We start from the raw sequence: 12,458 nt of genomic DNA, 5'->3' as shown, positions 1-12,458 counted from the left end.
TACTTTCATTTGCACGAATCTCATTAATTTGAGTTGATTGTGCATCGCACAGAACGGCCATCGATGGCCAAGCAGAAAGAGACGCCAAGATGCCACCAATCCGATCCGATTCGAGCCAAGCCAAAAGGGCATGCTAAAAGGCGGACAGCAGCAACAACGACTCTGACAGCGACAAAGACGACGACAAACTGAAAGGCAGAAGAGGCACAGGCACAGGCAAAGGCAAAGGCAGCTAAAAGTATTTAGAATTTCTGGCATTTTGTCAAGTGTCGCCAAAACATTTCGCACAACACGCAACACGGCCCCAGGGAGCGACAGAGATGGAGATGGAGATGGGGAGAGTCCCAGCAAAAGCGAGACAGATAGAGATGTATGTATGGTCTGTGGCTGTGGCAAGTCTCTTGCACTTGTTGCATTTTCAGAAATTTGTGTGGCATTTGAAAATGTTTGGCATTTGTTTTCGGCGATGATGCCAGTCCAAGGGAAAGGCTAAATCAACTTTGTGATGGAGGAGGCCAAGAAGCGAGATACTTGATGATTTCCACAGGTGGAAAGACTCTTTCCCTTCGGCAGAGTATTCAATGTTCTTTGTTTCTCAAAGACCACACGTCAGGGATCAGGTTGTGCCTTCTTTATTTTGTGCTGCATGCAGCAATTAATTTTGTTGGCAATCAAAAAAGCAGACACTGACAATGCTCTGTCCGCCCCATTGAATGTTGGACACTTTTCATCTCAATTTTGTTAATATTCTGCCGAACATCGAGTGGGTCGATCAGCGGAGAGCGAGAGAGAGAGAGATTCTCGGTCGACTGGGCAATGCACGAGTGAGTGCCAATTTTTAGTTAATTTACCATAAAATTTCCGTGTTACGTATTTTTAATTTTGTGATTTATTTTCGCCATGCGTGCACACACTTGACGCAATCGAACACGAGCCCCGAACAAGAGCACAATTTTCGAATGGCTTTCGATATGCGGAAAGAATTTGTCTGCCTGCCCGCCCGAGCCGCTGGGACACCAATTGAAACAGAAGGAAAGCAATTATGTCTGTCCCCCCAGAGGAGGGGAAAGGAGAAGGCCAAAGAAAGAATGGAATCAGTGGAGAAGGAGCAGGAAAAAAAAATTAATCAGTGTGGAGACATAAAGGAGGGACCAGCAATCGATGGACAAGGCAGACAAGACGACAACGGCGCGATGCCATCGCATTGAGGTGAATGCGAGCGATGCCCTAAACATTTCCGCTGCATTCAAGCAATGCTAAGAACAACAAGAAATGCCACAGCACTCACACACACGCACAGGCACGCATATGGCAAAGCGGAAACGGAAACGCACTGCATAAGTGGTGGCCAGGCGTAGAGGCGGGTCCTGGACATCGCCTCTGCGATGGGCAAAAGGCACAATAACGATTTTCCGATTTGAATTCCATGCGGAAAATGTGGCCACAGGGGAAATGCCTGACCACCTTGTCGTTTTTGCTGTGGAAGATCTCCTTGAAGGACGGTTCGAGTCTTCGGGGAACGACAAGAAAAGTGTCCAAAGAGGGCCAGTAGAGGCTTTTTCGTTCGTGGTTTTGGGGATGTCCACCACCTGCAAGATATCATAGGAAACGGCTTGCTCCCTAATCCCTTTAAAACTTTTTCCGGCCACGTTCATGCTCGTGGAATAATTTTTTTGTCGGTCTATATTTCCCGTACGCCTTCGATGGTGTTTCCCTTTTCTTTTCAGCACATAGCCTAATCGATTTATTGGTCTCACATACAATCCCAGCCAAGGCAGGACCTCCCACCGGTCCCCGGTCCCCGGTCCCTGGGCCCTGGTCCACCCACTTTTCCCGTCAGTTTCGAGCATTATTCATTTTCATTGCCGCATTCCCTGGGCCAATTCTTTTTCTGTGTGTTGTTCTGTGTAATCAAATACAGACACCAACTGCTCCGCCTGCAAGTTTGTGATTAAGCCCAAAAGGCTCACGCAGACAGCTACGAGTCTATGGCTCACACAGACAGCCGCATACAGTGTGTATTGTAGAAGAGGAACAAGCAATCAGCCGTACATATGCAGGGACTGACAGAAGGACAGACGGACTGGCAGACGGAGACGTAGACGTAGAGGAGAGCAAATATGCCCCGAAACGATGTCTAAAGAGGAACTTACCATTTCTGTTCTCACTGTCCGCCGGCTTCATCTGGATGGGATGGTGCATCTGTCAAAGAGAAACGAGAGAGGGTGAGAAGGGAAAGTGGCAATAAGTAAGGGAAGAGAAATATGCAATAAGTTAGAAAAGTATGAATGGTTTTTGCCATTGTACAAGTCGATAAAAAGGGGGAAAGCTTTTGGGTAGGGATTTCCTTTTGATTATCCAGTCAAAAAAACAGGAATATGGAAGGGGATTTATGGGTATCGGGAGTATCAAAGGATAATCCCCAGTAAATAGAGTGGCGAGAGTCCTTGGAGCGGGATCTTAGCTTCAATTTTTGATTAGAAACCCATTTGTACCTTTATTTTATAAATTTAGATTTTAGATGAAGAAAAGAGGACACGAATAACCTCCCTTTCGATTCCCTGGCCCTGCGAATCGATTATTTGACTCCTTCTGTGCCCCTCCTTGACCTAAGGAATTCTCAACTACAACAAAAGCCAACGCCTTTCATTAGTTTTTCATGTACAAAAGTGTTTAAGTATTTTTAGATTTCATTACGTTCGACTTTGCCCCAAGTGCAACAAGTAAGCAGGAATGCACAGAGGGAGAGAGGGAGAGACACCTAATGGAATCAAACAGGGAAAGAAGAACAATGAGAAACAGACAGAGACAGACAGAGAGAGAGAGAGAGAGAGAGAGAGCGAGCGACAGAGGGAAGTGTGAGGATGGGAATCCCATTTCATTAACGTGGCCATTAGCACTTGAAAAATGCAATTGAATGCGATGCTTTTAACAAATTTTCATTTATTTTACATTCATTGAGCCAACTGACGATAAGGTTCGATGGGCCCTCGTTCGGCGCACTATTCTGGGTCCTGGGCCCTGGGTCCTGGGTCCTGGGTCCTGGCTGCTGCTGTCAGGCACTGGCCATTACTTTGATTTCAATTAACTTTTCATTCAAACGGTTCGAGTAGCGGAAATGATAATAATAATACTTACAACGATATTAGAAAATGGAGCTGCCATTGGAAAGGGAAAGAGGAAAGGGTATTTTTTCTACCCATTTGGGTGTCAGGGCAGAGGGGGGAGGTCTACCCGGACACGGACACGGACACGGACACGGACAAAGTGACTGAATGATGTTCAGCAAATTGAAATGAAATGCTTACGGGTTGAGGCCTCTCTGTCTCTGCTTCAAAAGCAGAGCCAGGACCAGGGCCAGGACCCGGGCCAGGGCCAGGGCCACGGCCAGCCCTAAACCAGAACCCGAACAGCAACAGCAACGGAACTGTGAAAGTCAAAAGGTTTCTGCACAAATTACGAGAAAATGTCACCGCCTCTGGTCCGCCTTGACTCCTACCCCCTTCTTATAGCCCCCTCTCCGCCCCTGTGCTACGGACTCATTGTTGCGCCATTTTGCTGCTCTATTATTCAAAATTGACAGCTGAATGAGTCAAATGGCCTCCCCCTACCCACTGACCACTCTTTTGCTGCTCTTTTGCTGGCATTTCATTTAACTGTCTGTCTGTCTGTCCGTCCCTGAGAGTTGTGTAAGTGTAGCTGTGTCTGTGTGTATCTGTGTGCCTGCGTGTGTGCCTGGGTTACCCTTTTCGAGTCTATAATGCGATTTGTAGCCAGTTTCTTTTTATTTTTCCCCTCCCGATTCTGTGATTGTCAATTAGCTGTCACAATATTTGGGGTTAGTTTTTTGGGGCTTTTGTGCGGCCACAGGGTATGCAGAAAATGCAGGGGATTTGAGGCACGACACTGTGGCACTGTGATAATTGCCAGCCAATGAATTGAATTCGAATTGAAATTGAAATAAATTTAAAATTCCGCTTCCATTTCGACTTCATTTGTGGCCATCAATATTTCATAGCATACTTTCAGGCCGGTCATGCAAATGCCTGCTGCTCTCTCTCTCTCTCTCTCTCTCTCTCGCTTTTTGCAAGTGTAGCTGTTCACACGTGCCAAAAAAAAAGCCCAGAAGAAAAAGGACAACGCCTGTCAGGGCCACTTAGCCGGAAGAAAGGGGGAGGAGAGAGAGGGTGATGGAGAGTCAGTTCAGTTCAAAACAAAATATTTATTGTAGCCGTTGACAAGCTGAGCCTCTCTACGTCTCCCTCTCCCTCTCCCACTCCCTCTCTCTCGATGTGTGTGAAAATGTCGACATTTTAACGTCTGTTTACCTATCGATTATTTCAGGTAAATTAAGTAGCTTCGGCAGACGAGGACGACATCGATGTCCTTTCTGTTGAGGGCCGCCTGCCAAATGCATTAAAGGATCAGACATGCCCCACACACACACAGGCGTGTGCCTCCCCTGCACACAATCCTCTGCATAGCTGGACAGGCAGGCACTTACTTATACAAACAAAGATCCACCTTACAGACACAAACACACACACACCCATGTGTGTGTGGGTGGGGTCTGGGGCATGTGGTCATTATTTTGACAATTACACACGTGGCGCCATTTGGCCAGGATCCTGTTTCTGCCTTGGCCCACCTATAGCTCCAGTCCCCTTCCTTTTCCCCCTCCTAAGTTTCGTATGTGTGTGTGTGTGTGTGTTTTGGGGGCTTTGTTTTAGTGCTGGCCGAACGTTCCTATATGGATTTTCCATTAACAATTTGAATATGTAAATGATGGGAGCCAGTGGGCACAGTGGGCCCCAGTTCAAGGCTTAATGTGAGACGAGAACTTTGTTGTATTTAATGGGGAATATTTTTGAGACCTGTAGGGTTTTTATTTATGAAAGGAATACCTATTTGGAGCAATAATCACGATTATGTTGCTCCCAAAATAGTGGCAGACTTTTTGGCTCTGGAAAATATCCATTTGGAAATTTGTTTTATTTTTTCGTGAATGGAAAAATGTGACTACGATCCGGAATCAAACGGGATGATCCCCGAAGTGATTTCTTGATTTTCTTTAAATTTTTAGGATTATATTCTCTCATTCCACAAGCGATCTATCTGGTTTATTTTACTCGCTTTATATCTACGTTCCTTTCTTTTTATTTTCATAGATTTATAAATATTTTTTTAGATTTAAAATCATGCACAAGGCATGTAAAAACCCCTACCCTAGAGACTAAAGTTCCCATCGTTTTGTCAATCACTTGGGAACCACTGTCCAGGGGAACACGAGCTCCATGAGTGGTTACCCTAGACCCAGCCGTGTGTTCCCCCTCCCCCTGTAACCTGTCCCCTGTCCCCTGGCCATCTTAGCCTGTTTGCTTGTGCGTGGAACGCTTCATTTAATACGTTAACAATGAGATTGTCCTCAATAATTGAATCCACTAATTGACTGATGATTACATTTTGTGTTGGCCATATACCAATAGTCCACCAGTACCAATACCAATACCAATGCCAATCGGTGCCTGGCTGCCCCCCGCCCGAAAACCATGCAGGGAGAAAGTATGTCATCGATCGATCGATGGGGACGACGCAAGCGGTTGACTTTCTCAAGCTGTATTATTCAAAAGGGCGCACAAACAAACAGTAAATAAATATATACATATATATATATGTATATGTATATGTACTTGTGCGGGTGCACACATATACACATACACATACACATATGTATATGTGAGAGAGCAGCTACAAGGAACACGCACACATACTCGCACATACATAGATACACGCACACATAGATAACGTATGAAAAGAAACGCACACATACATTCACAGAGAACAGGAAAACGGGCAAAACTCAAAGCTACATGGATGATAGACAGGGTTGAGGGGGATTGTAGGGGGGGTGGGGGGTGGTGGGTGGTGGGTGGTGATAGTGTCCGGGGATGTACTTACCCCGTCCAAGGTCTTGATGTTGTGCAACGCGTCCTGGGCGCGCAGGGCGGCCTTTCGGGTATAGTAGGTGACAAAACAGCACCCTGCAAACGAAAATGAAACAATCGAATACATATCGAATACAAATCAAACGGATCGATAGACAATTACACAAAAACGTATGATACAAAACGAACGTGTTAAACGTTATATACTCGTATATATATATATATAGTTTGTAAAATGCAATAGAAAATATATTATTTACTGGGGGACCAATACAAAAATTATTATTATTTTTGGCAGCGTTTTATCATGCTTTTTGGCCAAGTTGTTCAGGGATTATAGTAGTATAGTATAGTATAGTACAGGCCTTGTCATGCGGTTTACTGGACGGTTCACGGGACGAGCGCTTCATGCAAGCCATGCGGGGGCGGGGGGAGTATGAGAAATGGACGGAAATCATGGTGGGGGGACTATACAAAGCTTTGGTTATAGCTTACTAGCCAAGCGATAAGCATTTAGAGATCGTCCTAGATTTCAGGAGATATTTAATCTATTTTCATGGGAAACAGTTCCTTTTTATCGGTCAGTATTGACTTTCTTATCTATGTACCATTTATAACCCTCAATAGCCTAGTTTTTTCTCCTCACTTTTCCATAAATATCGTTATATAAACAATAGTTTGTTGACTGCAACACCTGCTGCTAAGTGAAACTCTCAACGATATACGACCTCTTATCTAATCATAAATAAAGTTACTGAGTATCCATACTCGATAGCCTACCAGATCTCTACGAGTATATGCCTTCTTCTTTCTATGAGTATATGAATGACTATCTGTTTATGAACTTTGAAAAATGCCTTGAAGCTTCTGGAAATATAAGTCAATATGTTGAATAGGTGGTTCAATATTTGATCTCTGATCTGAGCTGATTAGAGTATCGATTGCTAGTCCTCTAATCTTTTAACCACCAATATAAAAGCTATCTTTAAGGCTTTGCTATCGTTATTTTCTATTCACCTAGCTACCACACAATGCGGTCTTTCTTTGAGTACTTTCCTCTGCTATACTTCTTATCAAACTATATTCAAGTACTTGCTTCTCTGGTCATCCTTCATATCCACTTCTCCATTAGTTAGATTAAATTATAATCCTCCCAAAACCTGGCTATCATCGTGTTAGCCTTGCTCGAACACCTTACATTTAACGGGTCCCATATGCACACACATGCCTCCCCCCCCACAGTCCCCTATCATCCACCCCTCTAGGCCATAAATATGCATAATGGAATTTACCTTTTCGCTTTCGCAAAAGTTTGCAAGCAAATGCGGATATTATTCTAATACAGCCCCGAAAATTAAGCAGAGCAACACCCGACACACATATGCTCATATCCTGCATCCTGCTGTGCAAGTTTTTCCTGCTTATACACGCACAATTATGGCCAATTACCACGGCTGAAACTTTGCCCAACCGCCACCAGAAGCCCGAGGGGAACGGAGCCCATCCCCAGCCAAAGGGGAACCTGAGGCCGAGAGAACAAGTTTTAATGTTGACGGGCTCGCCATCAGCATAATCATATTACTTGAGGTTTATGGCCAGAGGCAGGCACTGGGGCAAAAATTGATGGACATTGTAAAATTTCATTGAATACCGGAATAATCCGCACATTTGTATGCCCGAAGGGTAGCGGTGACGCCTCGACTCACCTCTGCTAATCGATGTGACCTTATCCCTGAGCACATTCAGGGTGTGAACGGGCCCGAACTGCTCGAACATCTGACGGAGCCTGGTCTCGTCCCAGGTCTTGGGTATTTGGCCCACAAACATTTTGATATTATCCGCATCGGGCTGATCCTTCAGCATTTCGTTGCTGTTCGTGTCCATGGCCTCCAGTTCGGTTTTCAGGTCATCCTCCAAGGGACTGGACATGCTAAACGAGAGATGGGCAGAGAATTTATAAGAATTATTTCCATTTACATTCGTAAAGTCATTAGAAATCCTAAATACCAGCCACAACTTTGCCATTGAACTACTGTATTCCCTCTCTTAAGCTCCCTGCCTGTAACTGCTCTTAACTTCGTTTGCTAATGACCATAAAAAAGAGAGATGGAGTGCCTGCCACAGCAACAATAACAAGAACAGCAAGAACAAGTCTCCTTGGTCTCGCTCTCAACCAAAGTTGGCTAACAGCATAAAATACAAATACTAATTGTTATTAGCAAACTAATCTAATCTAAAAAGTTGTAAACGTTTTTACTTTTGTTTTGTGGTTGACCAGTCTCTAACTGGGGGGACGGCTAGGAATGTCCTGGATAGGGGGGGATAGGGGCTGTCCTTTGAGTGACTGACTGGCAACGCATCGAACGCTCTACTTTGAGGTCACTTTCGGTTGGTTTTTGTGTGTTGCTGGGCTGCCCGAAAAAGTTTTCCTAGAGATGTCCCTGTCGTTGTTGTTTCTAATCGAGGGGTTTATTGGGTGGTGCTCTTGATGGTGTACCAAATTGACTTTTGGTTGGCTGTCAAGTTGCTTGCTCAAAGGGAGTTCTGCTGCTGCTGTTGGCCCAATAAATTTGAGCACTTAATTGTCTCTGCACAGAGCAATGCAGAGTGGGATTTTGTTTCTCACGTATTAAAATTTCCATTGCATACTTTTGGGCCGGCAATTGATATTCCCTTCTCTATAGCCGGGCGCCTAATGGAGAAAAAATATAGCCGGGCGGGGGGGACTGGGGGCTCATTATTAACTTCTATCTGACGGGAGTCATCTGAAATGATGCCATTTAGGAAATTACTTCCAATTTACTTTTAAATTTCTTCATTTTCCAATTTCCTGCGTAAGTAATTTCCCCATTCGCCCACCCCCCTTGGCGCTCCACTGGTTGTGAGCGGTCTGCAGGCGATGGATGACAACCCTCCGACACTCAGTGAAAGCGAAGAGCTGCCGCGGGCTGCCATCAAATGACAAAACGAAATTAATCTATTAGAGCCGGAACGAGGACGCGCCAAATTGTCTATGTCAAGGTGATAAATTCAGGCCTGCCACTGCCTCGGCCTCTGCCTCTGACTCTGCCTCTAGGTGGAATATGCAAAGTCGAGGGGAGGAGAGGGGCTGGCGGAGCCGTAATCCATCGTGACTTCTGTGCCTGCAGCATAAATCTCGTAAACGGAAAACATTCACGCATTTTGCAACAGCCAATTCCGTGCGTGTTCCCCAAAAATGAACGGAAAAATAAATAAAATAACAAAAGCCAAAGCCAAAAACAAGGAGAAGCGGTGGAGCTGGAGCAGCGACAGGTGTGTTGCCCCTGGAGTCTGTAAGGCAATTATTTCTGGCTGGCGCCAATCCATCGGGGAGCGAAAAGAGAGCCAAGAAACGCTCCCCGAGTGCCAGGCTCCAGTCTCCAGCCCACAGCCTCAGAACATCATCTCCTTGGGTGTCTCTCGGGGCTGCGCTTGTGCATTAATAATTCAGTTTCATTTAAATGCGACCAGGCTTAATGAGAAAATCGCCTGCGGTGGCAGCTGAGGCGTGGCAGAGTGGCAGAAGGGCAGAGCAGGCTCTCACTGGGATTTGGGGTAGGACAGCAGGTGTTTGACGGGGCGGGGGCAGGGAAGGGCCCACTGATGATGATGATGCTGGCGATGATGACGACGACGATGACTCTGTTGGTATCGTAGCTCAATGCGAATTCAACAACTTGAGTGAGAGGAAAGTACGCTGTCATGGCACAGTGGGCTGAGGTCTAATGAAAAACCAGTGCGTCTCAAGCGTAAGCGAATACTCTGCTTCTAGAAACCCCCTCGGAGTGCTATGATAGTCCTGGAAATAGCAGGAACACACACTTGAAGCCACTGTGAGATGGCGACACAGTCCAGTCGTGACGTGGCACTTAATTTATGATGGCAGTTTGTTATGCCGCGGCTGTCACAACAAAAGCAAACAGCTCAAAGATAGAGGCAGGACGGACTGGACCCAGAGGCGCATAAAAATGACCCAACATAAATTTAATAATTCTTGCTTTATTATTTAATGGCCGAGCACGACAGCAGAGCCAGGAGAGCCGTATAGATGATAGTTCTAGGGCCCCTTACAGTCGATTCAGGCTCTCGTTTGGTTTCGCTTTCAAGAGCCTGCGGTGGTTCCCCCTGAAATCCTAGACCCTCCCCATCGTTATCGTCATTACGAAGACGCTATAATATTATAATTACAATGTCCTGTCAATAATCATTCGCTATTATCTTTGATGGCTCGTTGGCTATGTGAAAATTGCCGCCTTGATGGCTTCTGCCAATTAATAACCTTAATGCAATGCCAATTATCATTAGTCACTCGATGGGCTGCTGCTGCGACCTTCCACCATCCACCCTCCTCCCCCTTCATGCCCTCCCCCCTCTGGCCAATGCACATTGTCACTTATTTTAATTAAATCAGTCGCCGAAGTGGGTCGCCCGACGATTTCGAGTCGAATTTTTATAATTTCCGGGCAAAGGAAGCTCACAAATAGAAAATGTGGCGCACGTCCGAGGAATAACCATTTGAAATGTGATAGCCAAAAAGTTGTCGGAGTCGGAGATGGCGGCTATAGGAAATTGAAATGTTCTGCTCGTATAGCGGCCAGGTAATATGCAAAATGATAAGCACTGAAGTTGAATGGCGGAAACGCTTGTAAAGGTTTCATGGGATGGGACACCGTTCGAGGGGAATTTCGATGAAGGACAGGTCTTTCAGGCATCCATTTATAGCTTGAAGTGGGGAATGGGCTCTTGTAAAGCTGTGTATATGTTAAGGGACTTCCTTTAATTGCCTCCCACAATGAACCCCCAACAAATTGCATATTCCATTGCATACTTTCCAGCGCCAGCCCAAATTACTAATTACACCAACACCCACCGACTAAATCACTAACCAATAAATCATTTCGCAGCCATTTGCTGGGAAGCTGATGCAGAAAAATGGACTAAAGCTGAGCTCTGGGAGGGGCGCTACACTCACCGATTTTGGACGCTTGTGGCAACATTGGGTGGGGCAGCGGCGACTACCATAACAGCAGCATTTCCGATGCCCCCGGCCAGGCTCTGGCTCTGGCTCTGGCTCTGGTCGACTAATGAAGTTCTGGAATTAATGCCGGAATTCAGCTGCGTTGCTGCTGCCGCTGCTGTCGCCGCTGCCACTGCTGATGCTGCTGTTGTTGCGGTTGTTGCGGCTCCAGCTGCTGTTGGTGTTGCAGGAACTACTGCTATTGCTGTTGGTGTTGTTGGAACGGTCGGCGTTGTTGTGCTGGAATTTATTTGGTTTTGCAAAAGTGTTTCCAACAATGCAGTCGACATTTTTGTTGTAGCTGGGATGAGGCTGGCTGTGTTGTTGTTGTTGTTGCTGTTGCTGTTGGTGTTGCAAGTGGGCCGCAAATATGGATGGAAACTTTTCGCAGCACCTGTAAAAGTTGTTGTCGCTGCGATGGCACCTGAAGTTGCTCCTGAGCTCGTTAGATTCTCTAAATACTTGACTGGCTGTAGTTGTAGTTGTAGCTGTTGTTGTTGTTGTTGTTGTTGTAGCTGTTGCTGTTGTTGTTGTTGCTGCTGCTGCGGTTGTTGTACGTTGCAATTGTTATTGCTATTTAAATTGTTATTGTTATAAAGGTTGCTGTTGTTGTTGTTGTTGTTGCTGCTGCTGTTGGTGTTGTTGTTGCCATTAGCAATAAGTGCAACAGGTGCCGTTGTCAGCATCGTAGTTGTTGCTGCTGCTGCTGCTGCCTCGTTAGTTTGTTCTGTTGCTGCCACGGGCCCGGCCACTGCCACTGCCACTGCCTCTGCTGCTGCCTCTGGAATGCCGCTCAGTGTATCCGCGTGCAGATTCAAGGATTGCAACATCATTTATAACAGTTTTGTTCTGTTTTTATTACCGACTCGCGACGACCCCCACCCTGTCTGTCCTTGTCTCTGTCTCTGTCCCTGTCTATCTGCTGTCTCTGTCTCTTTCTGTCTGCTGTCGCTAATTACTTTTAGTGTCGCATTTGGCGACGCTCGCTTTTTAATTTGCTTCGGGTTTTAGTTTTATTAAAATTGTATATTATTGCGCTGCTTTTAATTGTTCCCGCTGCCCAGGAGTCTCGAGTCCTTTATCCTTTATCCCTTATTTGTTGCAGTTCGCTCTCGCTTTGTTTATCACAGTTTTTCCTCTCACAATTAGCTCCAGTGTTCGTATTCGCTGGTTTTTAACACTCTACGAAAGGGTTCCAGCACAACTGTAATTAAATAGAGAACAAAGTGTTTGCTGATTAAAGGACATGGATTATGTATTGTAGAAAATGTATTATTGTAGCTATGAGTGGGAATCGGCACCTTTCTTAGGTTCAACAACAGTGGTGGTTCTATGGTGTTCTATGGTGATTTCTATCTTCAGGAATGGAATAATGGAGTTTCTAAACAGATTAATAGCTTATACTCCAACGATATCTCACAGATAACTTCATTCTTTAGATCATTTAGAAATTCCATTTCTCATGCCTTCAATTC

The 12,458-nt window shown here is 45.4% G+C and overlaps 1 protein-coding gene and 1 long non-coding RNA gene across 8 annotated transcripts in view; one reads left to right on the top strand and one right to left on the bottom strand.

Moving 5' to 3' along the window:
• The window catches only part of LOC108162978, a 72,884-nt gene that overhangs the window by 17,902 nt on the left and 42,524 nt on the right, over positions 1-12,458 (top strand). The gene's annotated exons all lie outside the window — the stretch shown is intronic.
• LOC108162976 (CUGBP Elav-like family member 1) overlaps positions 1-12,458 on the bottom strand; it is a 58,617-nt gene that overhangs the window by 37,526 nt on the left and 8,633 nt on the right. For 4 of the 6 annotated variants that reach the window (XM_017297976.2, XM_017297979.2, XM_017297975.2 and 1 more), the window contains exons 2-5: positions 10,939-12,187; positions 7,652-7,875; positions 5,959-6,041; positions 2,154-2,202 (exon numbers count right to left, since the gene is read on the bottom strand). In XM_017297976.2, the coding sequence (XP_017153465.1) occupies positions 2,154-2,202; positions 5,959-6,041; positions 7,652-7,875; positions 10,939-11,816 (1,234 nt within the window). In that variant the 5' untranslated portion in view covers positions 11,817-12,187. Of the gene's footprint in view, positions 1-2,153; positions 2,203-5,958; positions 6,042-7,651; positions 7,876-10,938; positions 12,188-12,458 lie in introns of those variants that run through there. The other 2 variants (XM_017297981.2, XM_017297980.2) reach the window with 2 other exon arrangements.

Source organism: Drosophila miranda, chromosome 4, assembly GCF_003369915.1.
Source record: "Drosophila miranda strain MSH22 chromosome 4, D.miranda_PacBio2.1, whole genome shotgun sequence".
NCBI classification, from domain to species: domain Eukaryota; kingdom Metazoa; phylum Arthropoda; class Insecta; order Diptera; family Drosophilidae; genus Drosophila; species Drosophila miranda.
Note: the sequence above shows the minus strand (reverse complement) of the source record. Positions and strands in the feature narration are given on the sequence as shown.